We start from the raw sequence: 19,292 nt of genomic DNA, 5'->3' as shown, positions 1-19,292 counted from the left end.
CTGTTGCTTACTGACACATGAGTAGAAAAAGAGCAATTCCTGTCAACTGGAGTTCACATTTCTAAAGCTCTTCAGAAAGGGAGAGTTTAATCTGCAAGGGCTCAAGACAGTTCATTTCTACGCACATCTTCCAAGCAACTACTTCAACTACTTGGTCACTAAATGGATAGCTTCATCACAACGATTTTTGTTCTTACAAGGTAACACCTCTTGAAATATTAGATTTCTATGAATTGAGGACACCAGTGCCCCAGCCACAGATACCAGCAATAGCCCTCACAGAAGAGTTAGAACAGCGTGCAGAGAACTCAGTGAATGGGACAGCTTCCCAGCCATCATCATCTTCCCCATCTGAACCCAGGAGGCAGCAATGAGCCAGGATTTTGTGCTTTGTGTAGTTCTGTACTCTCAAGTACTACTAACGCAAGTTACACAAACTTCACATATTTATGTGGCACCTTCTGTGGTTGCCAGACTAAACTGCTTTTTTTTTTTCTAATGTTTTTTTATTATATTATGTTAGTCACCATACAGTACATCCCCGGTTTCCGATGTAAAGTTCGATGATTCATTAGTTGCATATAACACCCAGTGCACCATGCAATACGTGCCCTCCTTACTACCCATCACCAGCCTATCCCATTCCCCCACCCCCCTCCCCTCTGAAGCCCTCAGTTTGTTTCTCATAGTCCATAGTCTCTCATGCTTCATTCCCCCTTCTGATTACCCCCCCTTTCTTAACTGCTTCTTAACATTTGTTTCATGAGTTTTCACAATTTCCTGCCAGAAAGTATTATTAGCGCCCTTAATATTCAAAGATAGTAAAACACTAAAAAATTTGCTTGGCCAAAGCCTTCAGAAACGAGTGAAGATGACCACTCTGCCAGACACCAGGGTAGCGTATAAAGACTGATTTAGGGACACCCAGGTGGCTCAGCTGGTTAAGTATCTGCCTTCGGCTCAGGTCATGATCTCAGGGTCCTGGGATGGAGCCCCGCATCAGGCTCTGCTCCCAGCAGGGAATCTGCTTGTCCCTCTGCCCCATGCTCACTCTCTCAAATAAATAAATAAAATCTTTTTTTTTTTTTAAAGGACTGATTTAAGAGGATGCTGTATAGAGTAACGGTTAAGAGTTGGACTGCCCAGCCTTACCTCTCACTCTCTGGGTGACTTTGGGAAAATTACTAAATCTGTTTCAGCCTCGTCATGCAAAATGGGCTCACTCATAGTTATTTTTTGATAAAGACTAAAGAAGCTAACGATGGAAAGTACCTAACACAGGATCTGGCACATCAAAGTTACCATTATTATTTCTCTGCATTATCAGAGTACTGATCGTTCAACATCTTTTCAGACCAGAAAGATTTAAACCTACTCAGAAAGACGAGGTTTTAAAATGATGATTCAGATAAATACTTTTTTCAAAGAGAGCTGAAGCAGTGCCTCCATTGGTGCTTCTGTCTCCAGACTTGTCACCTCTCATCAATCCTCTTCACTTTTGGGAGATCCATCTTTCTAAAACAGACACCTGGTGCAGTCACTTCTACGTTTAAGACCCTTTCGGTGGCTCCACACGGACCTGAGGGTAGAAATCCGAATGCCCCACAGGCTGACAAGACTTTCCCAAGTGGCTCTGTCTGTCTCTCTGGTCCCTCTCCCCAGCACCCTCTTGAATTCGATGATTTTGGTACACTGCATGTCTTTCAAGACCTCCAACATGCCACACTCTTACCCAAAGCTTCCCCACATGCCATTCTCTTTGGCTAGAAACTTCTCTCATCTCCATCCCTACTCACATACACACCTCTTCTTGATAGTAGACTTAAAAGTCATTTTCAAGAGGTCTTGACCGACCCTTTAGACTAGGTGAGCCCCCACCCCTAACACCAAAGCAGTTGTATTTCCCTGTCATAATTAATCGAGTTACCACTTTTCTACATCCCCAGCTAAACTATAAATCTCTTGCTCACCACTATATCCTGAGTCCCCAGCACAATATCTGGCACACAGTAAACTGTGTTGAAAGAATGGTAAGCTCAGTTTGTATGGGCAAGACAGAATTGTAGACACGGCTTGACCTCAAAGTTCAATTTCTTAGGCTCCTTCTCTCCCTAATCTCTAGGATCCTCTTCCTTGGAATTCCCAAGAACTTTCAGTGGGTTTTTGTGGTAGCTTCTTACAATATTCAAGCTCTTTTTCTTCCGTGTCAGGGTTGACATAAAATTACTCAGGGCGCCAGGTGGCTCAGTTGGCTGAGCATCCGACTCTTGGTTTCAGCTCAGGCCATGATCTCAGGGTTGCAGGATTGAGCCCCACAACGGGTTCCATACTCAGCGCTGTCTGCTTGTCCCTCTCCCCCTGCCCCCCCCACTTGTACTCTCTCTCTCTCAAATAAATAAATAAATAAAGTCTTTTAAAAATTATTCATAAATGGTTGGGGGCTGATTCAAAAGTTAAGAGGAACAGTGAGTTTTGTATGGTGGTTCTTTGTTGTTTGGGCACATGACACTGAATGTCTGATACAGTGTATCAGCCATCTTTCCTCTCTTCCCACCAAAATTAAAATATGTAATATCTATAACATTTTATGTTAAATTTCCAGGGATTCATGTTACCAGTAAAGAAACCTTGTGTCAAAGACTTAATCAACCAAGGACAGAGATTTCCTGTGTCATCTATGACTCTGAAAGGGGGATTTCTGTCGTGGGCTTTGAAATCTAGATTACCTTCTTCACCCTAAAGAATAGTTCCAATCAAATTCAATGAGGGTAACAACTTTTCACACATTCTTTTCATTGGACTATGTCTCTCAGAATATCTTCTATATTAAAGACAAAATCCCTTTGAGTTTTGTGAACCAGCCAGGACATAAAGAGTTAGCTCCATGGACAATAAAGAGATTTTGAAATATAAAATATAAAGGGCAAGAATTTAGGGTTAGGAATTCAAAATATAAGCAGAAACACAGAAACAAAAATTCAAAACGTGGAGACCTCTTCCGATCCATTCTAATTTAAGTGACTCTGGTATAGACATAATCTTTGAACATCAAGTTTAGAGCTGGATCAGACCAAGAGAGAGACAGAAAGATTGTGAGAGTGAAAAAACTAGATGGAGACGGGAGCTCAGAGATCGTACACACAATTCTATTCAATCAATAAGCAGGGATGAATGACTAATTTCTTGCAAACTCAACTGGAATAACAGTTGTCACGTTCAAACCCAAATTTTCACTTGGAAACTATTCACAGTTCAGAAGAAAAAAGAAAGAAAAAGAGAGAGATAGAAAGTAACTCTTTGCACCAGTCTCAAGTCTGTATCTATTAATTCCAACCTGAAGGCAGTCAGGATGGGAAGATGGAGGGAAAATTATTTGTGCAAATGATTAAAATCCTATTGTTTTCCACATGGGGGATTCTAATTACTCTGAATCATTGTTTTTAATCTAAAGTTCATTAAAAACAGATTCCCAGAAAAACTTAAAATAAAATTAAACCATTAAACCCATTAGTGAATGAGTCAAGAATAATATTCAGCTGATACCCATGCTCAGCTTTCTTCCTATTATACTCTGAGTTCACTACTGAAAGCACGTGCTAGTCTATTTTTTTCCCCACTGAGAAACCTTTTAAGAACAGAAAAGAGAATGTAATATTCTATATAGTAGAAGCTTCTTTTAAAGCAGGGGAACTTTATTTTATATATAAATGCAGATCTACTAAATATACTGAGACAAAGAAAAATTCTTAAACATATTTTTGTCTGTTAAAATAAAGAAATAATCGACATTTACATTTTAAAATTAAATTTCATGGCTTTTAATTCATGGGAGTAGAGAACTATTTTAAAAGAGAAATAACCTTTCAAAAGTTTAATTGCGAATCCAAAGCCAGACTCATTATTTACTCTATCCCCCACAAAAAGAGTCAGTTCTCCTTTTTTATTTGACAGGATCTCTTAGTAGCATCATCCTTTCTATAGTCAGTCATCAGGATCTAAATTCTAAAAATCATAAGTAATGTGCCATTGTATGCTTTTCTTACATCAGATCAATATGTCCCATTCCTATAGCAATCAATCAACTAAGTACTTATTGAATGTATTATAGCAATTACTGGAAATAGTAGAAAACCATATTCTTCCTCAAAGGATTGCATGATTTAGATTTGGAGACAAGATTAATATGCTCATGAAACAATTAGCAAAAAATAACAAGATACATAATTAAATGGCACTGTGTGAAAGTATAAACTGCAATTATAGAAATTTGGAGAAAGAAGACAACCAGGAAAGAAGGAAAGGTTAGTGAATACGTCTTAATAATAATAATCGTGATTACTATTTTGTGGCAGGTATATACATATTATCACTAAACTTCGCAAAATGAGTCTTTACTTGGGCTCCATTTTACAGCCAATGAAACTAAGGCTGAATTACAAGCAATGACCACCCAGAGTCCTCATTGCTCGAGAGTAGAGGGATTTAAGCCCAACCTTGACTAGTTGCTGAGTTCTTTCTACATTGCAATGTTGCTTTTATGGAGTTGGGTGGACCTTGATGGCTGGAAAACTTTATGAGGCAGAGGACAGTGGCAGACTATTCAGGCAAAGTGCATAGCATGAGATATGGGGAAGTAGGAAACCATCCCTTCTCACCGAGCCCATTATATGTACTAGAGACTGTGCTGGGTCTGGGAATCACTGGAAAGCAAAGTAGTCATGACCTCTGCCTTCATGTAGTTTTGTAGGGAGGTGAGCATTAATCAAAAAAACACAGAACAAACATAAAATTGTGACTTATATAAGTGCTTTGGAGAAGAGATACACACTACAAGGAGAAAGCAGAATGAGAAATCTAACCTAGTGAGAAAGGTTTTCACGGAAAACTTTCATGAGGTGTATAGATGTGTATATGATTATTTAAATATGGGAAAAAGAGACAGAAGATCACAGCTCAGGTGCTAGAGACTGGTTATGTGGGTTAAGATAGGTGTGGACAGTGGTAGAGGAGAAGAGATCCAAGAAAATAGCTTTCTGTGATTAAAACAGAAGGCACACAATAGAAGTATGGCGACCAAAAGCCATTGGTAGTTAAGTCAAGGTGGTGAAATATCAGGTATTTTTATGCTCTTTCTTATGATTTCTGTATTGAGTTCTTTTTATAGTAAGTATGTATTATTTATATAACTCTTTATTGTAGAGCAAAATATCTTCCTAAAGAGACTGCTCATGAAAAAATGCATTTCAAAAGGAAGCAATCACTTTCAGACTATTTGTAATCTATATTTATTTCAAAAATTCTGAACTCTGGAGGTAACATAGAGAAAAACAATTGTAAATACTCCACCAAACTGACCATTTTGAGAATAATGCCTTATAAAAGAGAGAAAGCTTATATTTAGGTAGTGGTTGTGACCCTAAAGAGAATTAGATGGATTTGTAAGATAAATGAGATGGGGGGGGGGGACAGAATTAGTTGGTGCATTGGGGGATGAGGAGAAAGGAAAACATCCAAGAAGTAAGCATCGTGTATTTGAAAATTATTGGGGTTAACATTTTTCTGACTTGATTTCATCCATTTGGTGGACATTGGGAGGTAAGAAAGAAGACTGCAGTTCTGTGAATAAATAATTCACCTAGATTCCTCAGTAGACAATTTTTGTTTAGAGCAGTAATCAATTTTACTTTACCACCAGCAATTGTAGTATGGCTGATGGGAAGTGAGTTCAGTAAAAATTAAAAGAGAATTCACGTTGTTTATTGGGAGGAAGAGAGGACAACCAGAAAAGAATTCTCTAGATAAGGTTAAAAATGTAAGATGATCTGAAACAGCTTGAAAGCAAAAGCCTTTAACACAAATGATTAAAGGAAACAGTAAAACTCTGCGAGTGCTCTGAAGAACAATGGAGAAAATGAGGCAAAGGCACAGTGACGGAATGGAGGGCGGCTGGGAACGAAGTCCAAAAGTAGGAGATGAATCCCAGATAGAAAGGTAGGGTGGAGGGCGGGGACGTGTGCAAAGAATGGAAATAATGTCCACAGAGAAAAAGAATAACATCTCTACATTGTGGCGACTCCCACACGGTAAAAATCCTACATAATGATGATAAAAAGGGAAGAGATTAAGGCAGCAATTAAGGCAATTACCTCTATACTGTACATCCAAATATATTCTATTGCTGGAGACAATGAACCACCTTCTCATCAAAAAGAAAATACCTGAAAGGGATTTTTAAAACTGGCTATGGAATATTTTGATTTCCGAGAGACCAAAAATATAGCCAAAAATCTGAAAATTTACTGAAGTGGTCTGACAATGACCTTGGCTTCAGTTTTTAGGTAGCCCTGAGATAATCCTGGGCCCTTACATATCATATCTGTGAAACCTTGGGCGAGTCACTGAACTTTCTGTATCAGATTTCTTAACTGAGGGTTGTGAATAATACCGTTCTTTGGTTTCTGTGAAGATTAAATAAGATGATGCAGGTAAATGCCTGGCACGTGGTCATTCAATAAATGTACTTTTCTATTCAATTAAAAATTAAACATTTCCTCAATACTTTTTAAGAAATTATATAGGAACTACCTCTATACAAATTTGGCTTATCTACCATCAGAGAAAATCGAGACCAATTTTTTTTTCAGAAATTGTAACTAAAGAGAATCCACTTCCACATCATCTGAAAAAAATCTCCTTAAAATTCTCTCCTTTAGAAATCCCCCAAACTATGCTAATCTTCTTAATTATAAAGTAGATTTGTCGAGTCCTCACTTTTCCTCCAGGAAAGACTCCTCAGCTCAATCAACACTGCAAATTGTAGAGTGGCCCTGATTTAGGAAGAAGTGGTAATGGTGTCAAGGAAAAGCCTTCACGGGAAAGTGAAGAATTTTAAAAGGAACTCTCAGGAAACAGTCTGTCTTTTTCTCTCCATTTCTTTATGAGCTAGAAATGCTCAAAGAAAGTAAATGCATTTCAGAGATGATTGAAGTGGAAGGCACATCTGAAAAATAGCTGAATAGTAAGTAAATTTGATGGCCCCAGATTAGTGCTAATGGCCAAAATGAATCAATAGCTGGAGACCTGGTTATGGATTAGAGTGAGGTCTAGTAAGATTTTGAGCCTTCTGTTTTCAGTCTCTAAACATGCGGCAAAAAGTGCACCCGGATAGAATATAATCAAATAGTGTTTCTCTTAGTCATGTACACAGTGCTAGTTTTTAAATTCTTAAGACATAAGGATAACACAATATGTGAGAACCGCCCAGGGTATCCAAACTAGGTAGGCAACTATGGAGAAAGACGAAGGGAATAAAGAACAGGTGTTATGCACTAAGTCTGAGTAAGTTTTGTCAGTCCCTGAAGATACAGAGCATTGGCAGGACCACAAGGAGCAAAGACATGGCATTGCAGACGTGATCTAGTAGTTAGAGTGCGGGAACACAGGAACACTGGGAAGTGACACAATCAGATGGTCAGAAAGGGAGCAGGTGTAGGGAACTAGAACCCTGGACAGCTCAGGGCAACCAGGATGCCTGTTAAAACAAAGATTTCTCCCTGGCTTCAATCTTTTCCATTACAGAGAGCTCCAGATTGTCCTGAATGACCCCACACTCCGTAGAAACTGTCCAAACTCCACCAAGCCTCTTGTCCTTTTAGGGAAGTGGATTATAATCCTCTAAGATACGAGAGGGTAAAAAGAAGCCTTTGAGGCTGCAGGCAGGTGATCTACAAGTTTTGCCTGGCCAGCATCTAATCCTCTTTATTCTGAAAAGATCATCCTGGTTCTCTCTCACATTATATTTTCCTGAACCCCAGTTTTTCAGGGATGTGAATGGAACCCAAGCCAGGTTAACATACTTCAAGATCAGAATTTTGCTGGGAGTATTGGGAAAGGAAAGCGATCTCTGGGAGTTTGCCAAGCTGGTGGCAGTATGAACCCAGAGTTCTAGTAACCATCCTGACATCTCAGCAAGAGGATCTGCCTAAGAGAATAGCCAACACAGAGAAAAGAAGAGGTGAGAGAGGATGGCAGACAGCCATCATTTCCTAGCACCGCTGTTTGAGTACTTTGCTCCAGCACACATGAAACCTACCTCTGGACTGTACGGATACATTATTTTTGAGGTCAGCTTAATTTCTGTTTCTGTCACTCACAACGAGTCAAGTCCTGCTTACTATATTATCTTCTACCCTATTGTAATTTCTGCCAAGTAAAGCTTAGAGGAAGTTGAGGAATCTATAAGAACGTTATTCCCTCCCTCCTTAGTAACGCAGCTCCTTTGACTCCGTGCCTCATTTGGCATATAAGCATTCCAACTAAAATCATTGGCCAGAGCTGATAGAGAACTCCTCCTCTCTCTGGAAAACGACATGCATCTGCCGGCCTTTCTCTGTTTATGACAAGGAGGTTACTTAATGCCTGCGGAGGTCAGCTCACAACCTGGTTCCTACAGCTAAGTCTTTCTAAAAACTTTTTAGATTTAAATTCAATTAGTTAACATATAGTGTATTATTAGTTTCAGGGGTAGAATCTAGTGATTCATCAGTTGCATATAACACCCAGTGCCCATTACATCAAGTGCCCTCCTTAATGTCCGTTGCCCAGTTACCCCCCCCCACCTACCCCCCCCCCAACAACCCTCAGTTTGTTTCCTATAGTTAACAGTCTCTTATGGTTTGTCTCCCTCTCTGCTTTTATCTTTTATTTTTCCTTCCCTTCCCCTATGTTCATCTGTTTTGTTTCTTAAATTCCACCTGAGTGAAATCATATGGTATTTCTTTCTCTGATTGACTTATTTCACTTAGCATAATGCCCTCTAGTTCCATCCACATTGTTGTAAATGGCAAGATTTCATTATTCTGATGGCTGAGTAATATTCTATTGTGTCTGTATTTATATATATATATATATATATATATATATATATATATATATATATATATATATATATATATATATACCACATCTTTATCCATTCATCAGTCGATGGACACCTGGGCTCTTTCCATATTTTGGCTATTGTGGACACTGCTGCTGTAAACATTGGGGTGCATGTGCACCTTCAAATCACTGTTTGTATCCTTTGGATAAATACCTACTAGTGCAATGGCTGGGTCATAGGGTAGCTCTATTTTTAACTTTTTGAGGAACCTCCATACTGTTTTCCAGAGTGACTGCACCAGTTTACATTCCCACAAAAGTGCAAGAGAGTTCCCCTTTCTCCGCATCCTCGCCAACCCCTGTTGTGTCCTGACTTGTTAATTTTAGCCATTCTGACCAGTGTGATGTGGTATCTCATTGTGCTACAGGCAAGTCTTGATCGTGGAGCTGAAAGAAACGCTCTGTGTTCTCTGCTAATTTGCTCATGGCCAGTTTGGGCCTTGCTGGAATACTTGGAGCATTCTTCAGCCGGGGCTCCTTTGGCCAATCTATATTGCTAAACCTCAACTCTGGACACCCGGTCTGTCCACTCCAGTTTACCCTGTTATAGTCTGGAATCTGATTTTCACTTTACTTTTTTGACATCTTGACATTTGGCTCTACCACCTTTTACTCTTTTCCAATTTCTTTCCTGTGCACCTCTCAGTCATGGCATGTTTGCTTCGCCTCGCACCTGGGACGGTGACCTGTCCTGTTCTCCAAGCACTTAGGTCTTGGTGCTGCTTTCAGAGCCTTCAGTTCCAGTTGAAGATGGGATTGGTTATGTTAACAGGAAGCTCTCTCTTGCCCACTATGGAATTGCAGTGAATTTTCCAGTCATAATGCAGTGCAAACTGTGCCACATACTCTTCAGACCAACCTACTGCTTATCCCTTGGGTACTGGTACTGCCTTCTTTTCTTACTGCCCACAGAATGTGTCTACTTAAGCATGTGATGAATAACTCAAGGGAGAAAGTGGCTGCATCAACCAACTCATCGAGCTTTAGCATTTCACTGTCGTGCACAAATAAAAGATGAACAACCTTCTGTTTCAGAAGGAACCAAATTCTGCCATCTGCAATAAACCCTTTGATATCATTACTCTCCAATTATTATGGGATTTTATCTCCTCACTGGTGCATAAAACTGTCTTCAAATATTAGAAAGACTTGTCATAAAATATTTGTTTTCTGCATGTCCCTAAGGAACAGAACTAAGAAAAATAAGTGGAAGTTGAGAGACAAATTTTCAGTTTGGGAAAGAGATTTTAAGCTTTTCGAGCTAGCTCAAGATGGACTATGCTCTTTTAGTAGGTGGTGATATTTCTGTCACTTTGGTGTGCTTCCGTGATTTAACAAGTATTGGGTGAAATCCCAGTCATCGGCACTGAAAAAATTATTTTAGCCTAGAATGAGGAATACTCGACCTGAAGACAACAGTTGCCCATCTCTAGTTAAACCCTCCCCCGACCCCCATCTGTAGGCCCTGGGAAGCTTTTCTGTGTGTTCACTCCCTGACCTAAGAGCAACACTCCCATCTGCTCTACCATTTGGTCTATCTTAACAATCTGCAACTCCAAAGTGCAGTATACTGGAAGAATCATTTTTGGTCTCTAGGGGATCTTTCCCCCGCCTGTGCTATGGTTAACACCACAGGGAATTATGTTAATTTATTCATGTGTTCCTCTGACTGAAAAATGTAGACAAGCTGGCTTTCTGATGAGTAAGAGCACTTTTGATGAACCATGGAAGTTTCCTCTTGACCTAATGATCTTCCTTCTATCTATTCCTGCTCTTTGCTGTTGTGGTTTCAATTTAAGCTATCAAAGCTGTAGATTTAGCTTGTGCTAAACTTTGCCAGACTTAAAGGTTAAGGGCTTTGTGTATTCTTTTTTAGACAGTAACTTATACAAATTTGAGAAAAATCTGTGTCCAAAACCCTTTAATGGAGCTGGAAAAGATGTAACAAGGCTAATTGAAATGACTGAGAAATAAATAATTCTTTTTTTTAAGAAGAAAAAGGATTAGGCATATTTAACCCAGACAGTAGACAGTTAAAATGGGGATTGACAAGTCTGTGAATCATGAAAGGCTTAGTAAGGTGGACATGATATTTGCAGAATGTTGTGGAATATAAGGTTGTGTGCACTTCCCTTAAAGTTTGAGAAAGTTAAAGATTTCAACAATATTTTGCCCTGTTGACAAAAACTTACATTTCGACCTTCATTTTCTTTGCTATGCTATATATCCCAAGTATCATTCACTGGGACAAGCTGGCTTTTTGTTCCACACTCAACCAATTACAGTATTCAAGAAAAAAACTCATGAAAAATTCTGAATGTCCAAACGTAATGGATCAGATCTACCAATTTTAAAATTAATTTTTGGATAAAGGTGATGGAAATTTAGACTTCTGATGCCTTCAAATTTCTCCTACTCTCATTCAGGCTGTTTCATTTCTAGTCCCTGCTCTGAATGAAATCTTCAGGCCATGTATATCAGGCCCGAATATAATTTCTGGCAAAACATTCATTATCTTAAAATTCTAATCAAAAATTAGGATGATTCACGGAATTCTCATTAGGAGATTATACCAAATTTTGAGTTAAGCTTCCTGAAAAGGTGACCACAACTCCCTAGACACCTCCCTTAACACGGAGGGACATGTGGTTGATGGTTTCATCTTGAAATACACAAAAAAAAATTCTCTACGATTCAGACCTATAAATACCTCCTATCTTGGTAATATTCACGTATAGAAATCTTTGCAGGTCTCAAATGTGTAAGTTCTTATGAGGCTGCATGTCTTCAGGTCTGTTGTTGTATTTGTTGGTTATAGTTTACTTGCATCCAGGAGAGGCAATCTGACTGAAAAGTTTCAGCTGGCTCCAGGGCATACTGTATCTGCAGGGGAACCCCCTAAACACAATTTCTTAAATGAACATATTGATTCTTTTAAAAATATAAGAACAAAGAAATGAATGAATGAAAGGAAAGGGAAAAAACCAGGAGAGTTGGATTTGGAAATTAAAACTGGTACTTAAATGTGTGTAGAGAGGGCTTATAGTTGGTTCATTTAAAAGCTATCCATAAAAACATGGTCTCTGAAAAGCTGTAGGTTTACCTGATGGCTTTTTTGATGTCCTTTTATAAGGAATAATTTACTTAATTTTGGTATTTAAAATATCTTAATTATTTACATTTCTAAATAATATTTGCTTGCCATGATTGAACATAATATTTCAAGAATATTCTTCATGAGAAAAAAGGGGAGAATTAGGCTAGTAAGATAGGTTCTCAATATTTTCCTTCTTTCTTTCTAAATATTTTCAGAGTGGATATGTCACTTTTCAAACACAGCAAATATAATATTTATAGCAAAAAGACGGATTTCCATAGATGGCAGGAATGAGCTAATACTTAGAATACACTTTTGCATGGAACGGAATCTTACTCAAACAAGCTCAAGAAAATGCAGTGCATTAAGTGGATAGTGATTTAATGGACTTCAAGAGGAAGAAACCACTAGATATCAGGAGGGGCAGGAACCAGGCATCCCTAGGGGCCTCAGCAGCAGACATTCTGGTATCTGATCTCATGGGTCACCATAGACATGAGACAATGAGTCCACATGACATGATCCAGCCTATGTATGAATTGGCTCCTTCAGGCCAGGATGTATCCTTGAAAAAATCTGAATGGTTGGCAATGCTCAGCATATGAGAACGTATTTTCTTAGAAGTTATGTGGAAGGGGAAAAATATATGGCATATATAGTACAATCACTAAAATAATTAAAACTTGGATCATGCAAAGACGAAAGTTATCACTTGCTTGAAGTATAGCTCTGAAATTTCTGTAAATGTTTGAATTAATCTCCCTAAAAGATCAAAGCCTGACACTGACATACTTTCTTTTTTAAAAAAGGAATTTCATTAATACAATTCGGAAGTCTCTAATATATTTTAGCTCTAAATTAGGTTGAACACCATTATCAGAAAACAGTTACCAGAGAACACTTAAGTGCTTTTACTAATGCATATGTGAGAGTAACTTGTAGAAATAATCACTCCTTTGGACTCGCTGTATAAATCATTGCATGTACTTCTTTAGCACTAAATGTAATCTTAATGCTATGCCAAGTAATTTTAACTAATAAATGTATAAATAAAATAGCAAAATCAGGCCAACGAGGTCTATTGAAGACTTTGTTTTTCTCTAATAGGAGTAAATGTGTTTTGAAAAATCTCTGTGACACCTAATTTTGCAACTATGAGTCTCAATAATTGTTTCAAATCTGGATACTGTTAAAACTCTAATAATAACCGCAATGAAGAAGAAATAATCAGAATACATAATGAAGTATTAGCATCTCAACTTCCAATATCTGAGCCACAACGGGAGCCTCTGCTCTTCTGCTCACTTAGATATCATTTCTCAGAACGGTTCACATGGCTTCCTTTCTTCCATGCATAAACATTATTCCCTAGCAGTCATTTAAGAATTCAGCTACCATCTGTGGTCTTTCTCCACCTTTGCCCCATTAGCTCTGTCCTTCAGTGGAGCCACAATGACCCACAAAGATGTTTCTCCCTGGCTTAAGAGCTTTAATAGCGTCTCCCGGCCTGCAGTCTAAATCTGAAGCACTTTTGCATCTCAGAGTGCCAATTCCTTCTTGTCTGGCCCATTCTTCCCTTTCCAGATTTTTCTCCTCCTGCTCCCAGCATTACAACTGACACTTGAGTAACACAAAAATACTTGCCACTCCCTTCCAGCTTATACTTCCAGGTCTTTATTTATGCATTTTTCCTCTAGTTGGAATATATATCCCCTCATCTCCTTCTTTCCCTAACCAGTTTCCGTTCTCCTGTAAAGACTCAGCTCCTGGCTACCTAATCCTAGGAACATTCCTAGAGTCTACCAAACTAGGCTAAAACTCCCTGCCCTGCTGTGTTATCCCAAGGTGTTCTGCACACACTTCAGTCACAGTACCTAGGATATTATAGTGAAGTGATCAGTTAGTGGGTCTATTGTTCCATAAATTATAAGCTGGTTCCATGTTGTACCACCGATACCCAGGAGGGACTTAGATTTGTTGAACAGAATGGAACTTCTGACACAGTTATCAGCTAACGCTATTTCTGACAACAAAAAACTTAAGCGGTTTCATAGGCAATTTGAAATTCCAACAGAAGTCAAGAAACTTACAAACTGATTATTTAACAAATTCACAGCTGCTTGAGGAAAGTGAATTTAATCTTTTAATTTTTCTTACGAGTTTGCCGCAAAAAAAGTCTGTGCTTAGATGGAGCCCAAGAGCATTTTCTTGGCAAGCTGGCTCACTGCCTGGGACCCTGTCAACACTTTGCCTAAAGCAAGACAGTGATTGTTCAAGTAGCAGACATGCTGATGGGTCTCAGGGCATGGCTGAAATGACGCATTTTCCACATTAGAATTCCACAATCACGACTGTCTCAAATGATGTGATTTGGTTCAATTACCCAAATCGAACAGCACATTTCTGTTGTTCTCTATCCTAAATTGTTCATCATTTTATATTTTTAAGTGTAGTAAGGATATAGAGATTTTATCAATGCTATACTAATAGGAAAGACCTATATATGTAAAATAAATAAAATAGATAGATCACTGTACTCATCGATTATTCAGAAAAAAATTCTGTGTCCTGAATTACCTGCGTGTCTCAGGTAACAGCGATTTGGAGTTAAGCACCTCCGAATTGTTCAGATAATCACTGCAGCTATGCATTTCACTGCACTAATATAAGAACGGCCTAAGGACAGTTTTTAGATGGAGCAAACGGAGATGAAACCTAAGAAGCAAGGTAAAATTCTATTTTCTTATTAATGATAGAATTAGAATTATTTATAATCTTTGATTTTGTTTTACATTCTGCACACTCTAAAGCTACCGTAAGAGGGCTCCCTACAGATCACTGTTTCGCAATTCAAATACTCAGTTTTTCGGAGTATTTCAATTACTAAAGAGAGGGTATCTCAAAATTAACCATACAGAATTAAACATTACAAAACGTGCCCTCTGCATGTTTCGTCATTCTCTCCTTCATTGGTATGTGCCTGTTCACACCCTCGCTATATCGTTTACAGAATCCAATGACAAAAAAGTTCCTTACTTGGTATTATGTGTATCAATGGTATGGAAGAGCTCATGTAATTCTTCTCCACTCAGAACACCATCTGCAAAATATGCTTTGAATTCTTCAAAGGACAATTTTCCATCATCTGAAATGGTAGGAACAGACAGAAGAGAAGCAAATCATTTCAACTTTGTATATTGTTTTATCTTTTATTTTTTAAAAACTTTGCCCAAATGCTTATACAGGTTTATTTGTGTATGTATCCACATTTACTTAAAAAGAAAGAATAATTCAAGGTGTTAAAAAGAAAAATAATTTAATATCTAGTACATAGACTTCAGATGTATACCCCCTGATGAAATAGGTCTATATGGTTTTAAGTATGTTTGGGATCACTTATTTCTGGGCAAACATTCAACAAACAATTTAACCAAACATGCCAAAAAGATACCAACCCAACCAAATAAAAGCCTAAGACAGAGTCAATTATTTAGACATTTTTGTCTTGATACACAGGAACTAGCAGGTTACAGAATAAGTAGATGTTTAATAAGTGTATATTGATCAAATGAATGCTAACATTTAGACTTTAAAATTGTTATTACAATCCAACAAACTGTGTTCATTTCTTTACTATTTAAACAAATGAAGGCTTTTTAAAGAAAAACACATTTTACTTATTGTGGGATATAAAAGTGAATGACAATCAAATCAGGGAGTCTAACAAAAAGAAATAAGAGGTGTAGACGTAAGTATAAGCATGTCACACAGTAACACAATGTTAAGTGCAATAAGAGATACACTTTGGTATAGATGGGAGTTAGGGCAATCAAAGATCTTTTTATTTGGGAGCATGAGGAGTTTTAGTAACTTTTGCACCTTTCTACAGCAGGTAAATGTGGATAAGCAGAGATGGAAGAAACACAATAATAGATGAAAGTAAAAGATCTCTACAAGATTCAGAAGCAGAGAATTTAAGGGAGTGAATGGACAAGAAGGAAAAGGAAAGCATCCTTCTTTCTGTGCAAGAAGCTGGTGTACCAGTTCTCTCAGGGAAGTTGCCAAATGACTTAAGTGGTGGAATGTTCCTCTCCATTAACAACGAGGCAGCTGGAGGACTAAAGAGAAAGGAACTTAGGGTCACAAAACTCTTATTGTGTGGTCCTACCAACACCACCATACTGAAGAAAGTAGAACTTGTCTTTGAGAAAAAGGTGATAAGATTTAATAGGACTGGATCTTCAAGATCTATTTGGAGCTTTTTTTTTCCCCCTCAAAAGATGGCCCACAGACCACGTGAAGTTCGGTTAAAATGAATCATGGAACTTTACATCAAAAACTAGGGATGTACTGTATGGTGACTAACGTAATAAAAAACTATTATAAAAAAAAATCTTACCAAAAAAAAAAATTGCAAATTCTGAGCCCTACCAGAGGATCTGAATCTCATAGAAGGCATGGAGGGGTGGAGCAGTCAAGAAATCAGGACTTGTGGTGACCTGTAAGATTCCTCCTCACACTAACACCATAAAGGACACAATAGGCCTAATCACTGAATGACCTGCTTTTTCAGATAGGGATTTAAAGGCTGTAACATTTTCAAAAATCCTTATTTGCAAAATATAAACATAAAGACCCTTGAGAGTTTTTAAATCGCATATAATTATACTTCTTAACTTAATAGGTGTATTAAACCAATCTTCCAGTTAATTCTTGCCAACAGCTAACCGAGCGGACTTAGCATTGCAGGTCACAACAAACCTAATCTGGATCATGCACTGAATGAGATCCTCACTCCCAGAGGTCCCCTGGGCTGGCCTGCCTCAGTGTAGCTCAGCCATTCAAAGACCCCAGCAACCCATTGCAAAATGAAGTTGAATCCACCAGGCTCATCCATTGTCTATTTTTGTATTTCTGCTTTTGGATGGGCTATTTTAGTATCATGTCTCAAATGACTATTTTTAACTTTGGCTCCATGTAACCTGATGTATATTCCAGACTGGACGTAGTATAGTTACCTCTACTGTGTATCTCCTTACTTTGACAAAAAATATATCACCAGGTTGGGGAATTGGACACAAACCATGTCTCGGTATAGGAGACAGGAAGGAAGGAAGGAAGGAAGGAAGGAAGGAAGGAAGGAAGGAAGGAAGGAAGGAAGGAAGGGGAGGAGAGGAAATGGGAGGTGGCTGGGGGGAGGCGAGGGGGCAGGAAGGAAAGGAAAGGAAAGGAAAGGAAAAAAGGAAAAGAAGGAAGGGAGAAAGGAAGGAGAAGGAGAAAGGAAGAGGGAGGGAGGAAGGAAAGACAATAGAAATCAAGCCACTATTTCCAAATCTACTATGGAAATTTGCAACAGATGTAATACATACATATTCATGGTGGAATATGCTTCCTTTGGTGAATATTTAATGGCTGTCAGGTAAGCTGAACCATTCAATTATAGTCCTGACTTGAAGGATGGAAACTATATTTTGAAAGCCTGTTTTTACCACATCCAAGACTCTAGGAAGTCTTAAATTCAGGCTACTATACTTTTAAATAAGCAATTGTAAAGAGTTAGTTTGGAATATTTCTAGACTAATGTCTTAATGTTAAACAAAAGTATTACAGGTTTTTTTGTTTTTGTTTTTGTTTTTGTTTTAAAGAGACAAAATACTCCTTTCTAGTGTGGTTCTGCATTAACAAAGCAATCTGAATTTTTTATTACAATATTTTTTTTCAACTTCAATCTTCAATTTTCCTACTTTTCTTTTGAAATGGAACATAATTAAACCTTGATTTATACTGGTTTGGCCTACCGATTAGCCAAATCTTGTGAGATCTGATATACTATGAAATAAATCTTTCTTTTTTTCTTTCAAGATTTGATTTAAATTTGAGTCAATTACCATATAGTGTAGTATTAGTTTCAGAGGTAGAATTTAGTGATTCATCACTTGCATATAACATCCAGTGCTCATTACAAGTGCCCTCCTTAATGTCCATCACCCATTTACCCCATCCTCCTACCCACCTCCCCCACTATAATAAAGGATGCAGGTTTTTCAATTTTTCTATCTGAATTGCATGCATTGCCAGAGTTTGTATTGAGCATAGCTGGCCTCTCCTCTGCTTTATTTTTAAAGTATTCCGATCTTATGCTCTATATTCTATTAATTTTTGAGATGGAGGTAGGAGAGTGCAGTTGCTCAGAGCAGTCTCAGAACAAAGAAAACTTGAGGTTTTAACATGGATTTGCCATTTATTAGTATAACACTTTCATCCATTCTTTCACCAAATTTTTACTCAGATCCTACTATGTTCCAACACTGTTTTGTGCTAAGAACATAGGCAAGCCCTTAAGAATTCTGTAATTATGATGGAATATATAGCAAATGAACAGCCAAAAAGCGTATGATAAGGGCATTTCTAGGAGACACCGGATGATGTGGGACCATGTAGAAAAGAAACTAATCCAGATGTAAGTATATAGGGAAGGCGTCCCAGAATAAGTGACATTTCAGCTGAGATACAGTGAAAAATGGAGGTTAAATGGGGAAAGATCTGTAAAGGGGGACAGTATTCCAGGTAGAGGAAATGCCAACCACAAAGCTAGGAGGCAAAAATAATACAGTTTGGGAATTGAAAAGAAAAATCAGTAAACTCGGTCAAAGAATACATACTAGAGTAGAATAATAGTTACCAGAGGCTGGGAGAAGGGGGAATTGGAAGACGTTGGTAAAGGGGTACAAAATTTTAGTTAGGCAAGATGAGTAAGTTCTGGAGATCTAAGGTACAACAATGTGACTACAGTTAACAATATTGTATTGCATACTTGAAATTTCCTTAAAGGGGAGCTATTAAGTGTTTTTACCATTAAAAAAGAGTAATTATGTGAGGCGATGAGTATGTTAAGTAGCTTTATTGTACTGAATATTGCACAATACATATGTCTATCAAATTATCAAATCGTCTGCCTTCAATATATGCAATCTTAAAGTGTCAACTATGCATCAACAAAGCTGGGAGAAAAGGCTACATGCTGGGTGGGAAGGACAAGCCAGAGAGTTAGATACAGGAGTCAATGTCAGGAAAAACCATACAAATCATGGTAAAGACTTCTGAATCTACCCCAAGAGGAGCCACTGTCCTATTAGGAAGCTTAGTGTGGCTGCAGTGAGTAGAGTAGAGTGGACAGGTGTGGCACCAGAAGAGAAGACACATTAGAGGTCGCTGCGGCAATTAGGGCAAGAATCAATGGTGGCTTAAACTTTGG

General features: G+C 38.1%; 1 protein-coding gene across 1 annotated transcript in view; it reads right to left on the bottom strand.

Annotated features, from left to right (window-relative positions):
* Positions 1–19,292, bottom strand: part of NECAB1 (N-terminal EF-hand calcium binding protein 1) — a 182,570-nt gene that overhangs the window by 134,819 nt on the left and 28,459 nt on the right. The window contains exon 3 of the mRNA XM_026495772.4: positions 15,074–15,182. Within this exon, the coding sequence (XP_026351557.1) occupies positions 15,074–15,182 (109 nt within the window). The remainder of the gene's footprint in view (positions 1–15,073; positions 15,183–19,292) is intronic.

Source organism: Ursus arctos, unplaced genomic scaffold (genome assembly GCF_023065955.2).
Source record: "Ursus arctos isolate Adak ecotype North America unplaced genomic scaffold, UrsArc2.0 scaffold_6, whole genome shotgun sequence".
NCBI lineage: Eukaryota > Metazoa > Chordata > Mammalia > Carnivora > Ursidae > Ursus > Ursus arctos.
Note: the sequence above shows the minus strand (reverse complement) of the source record. Positions and strands in the feature narration are given on the sequence as shown.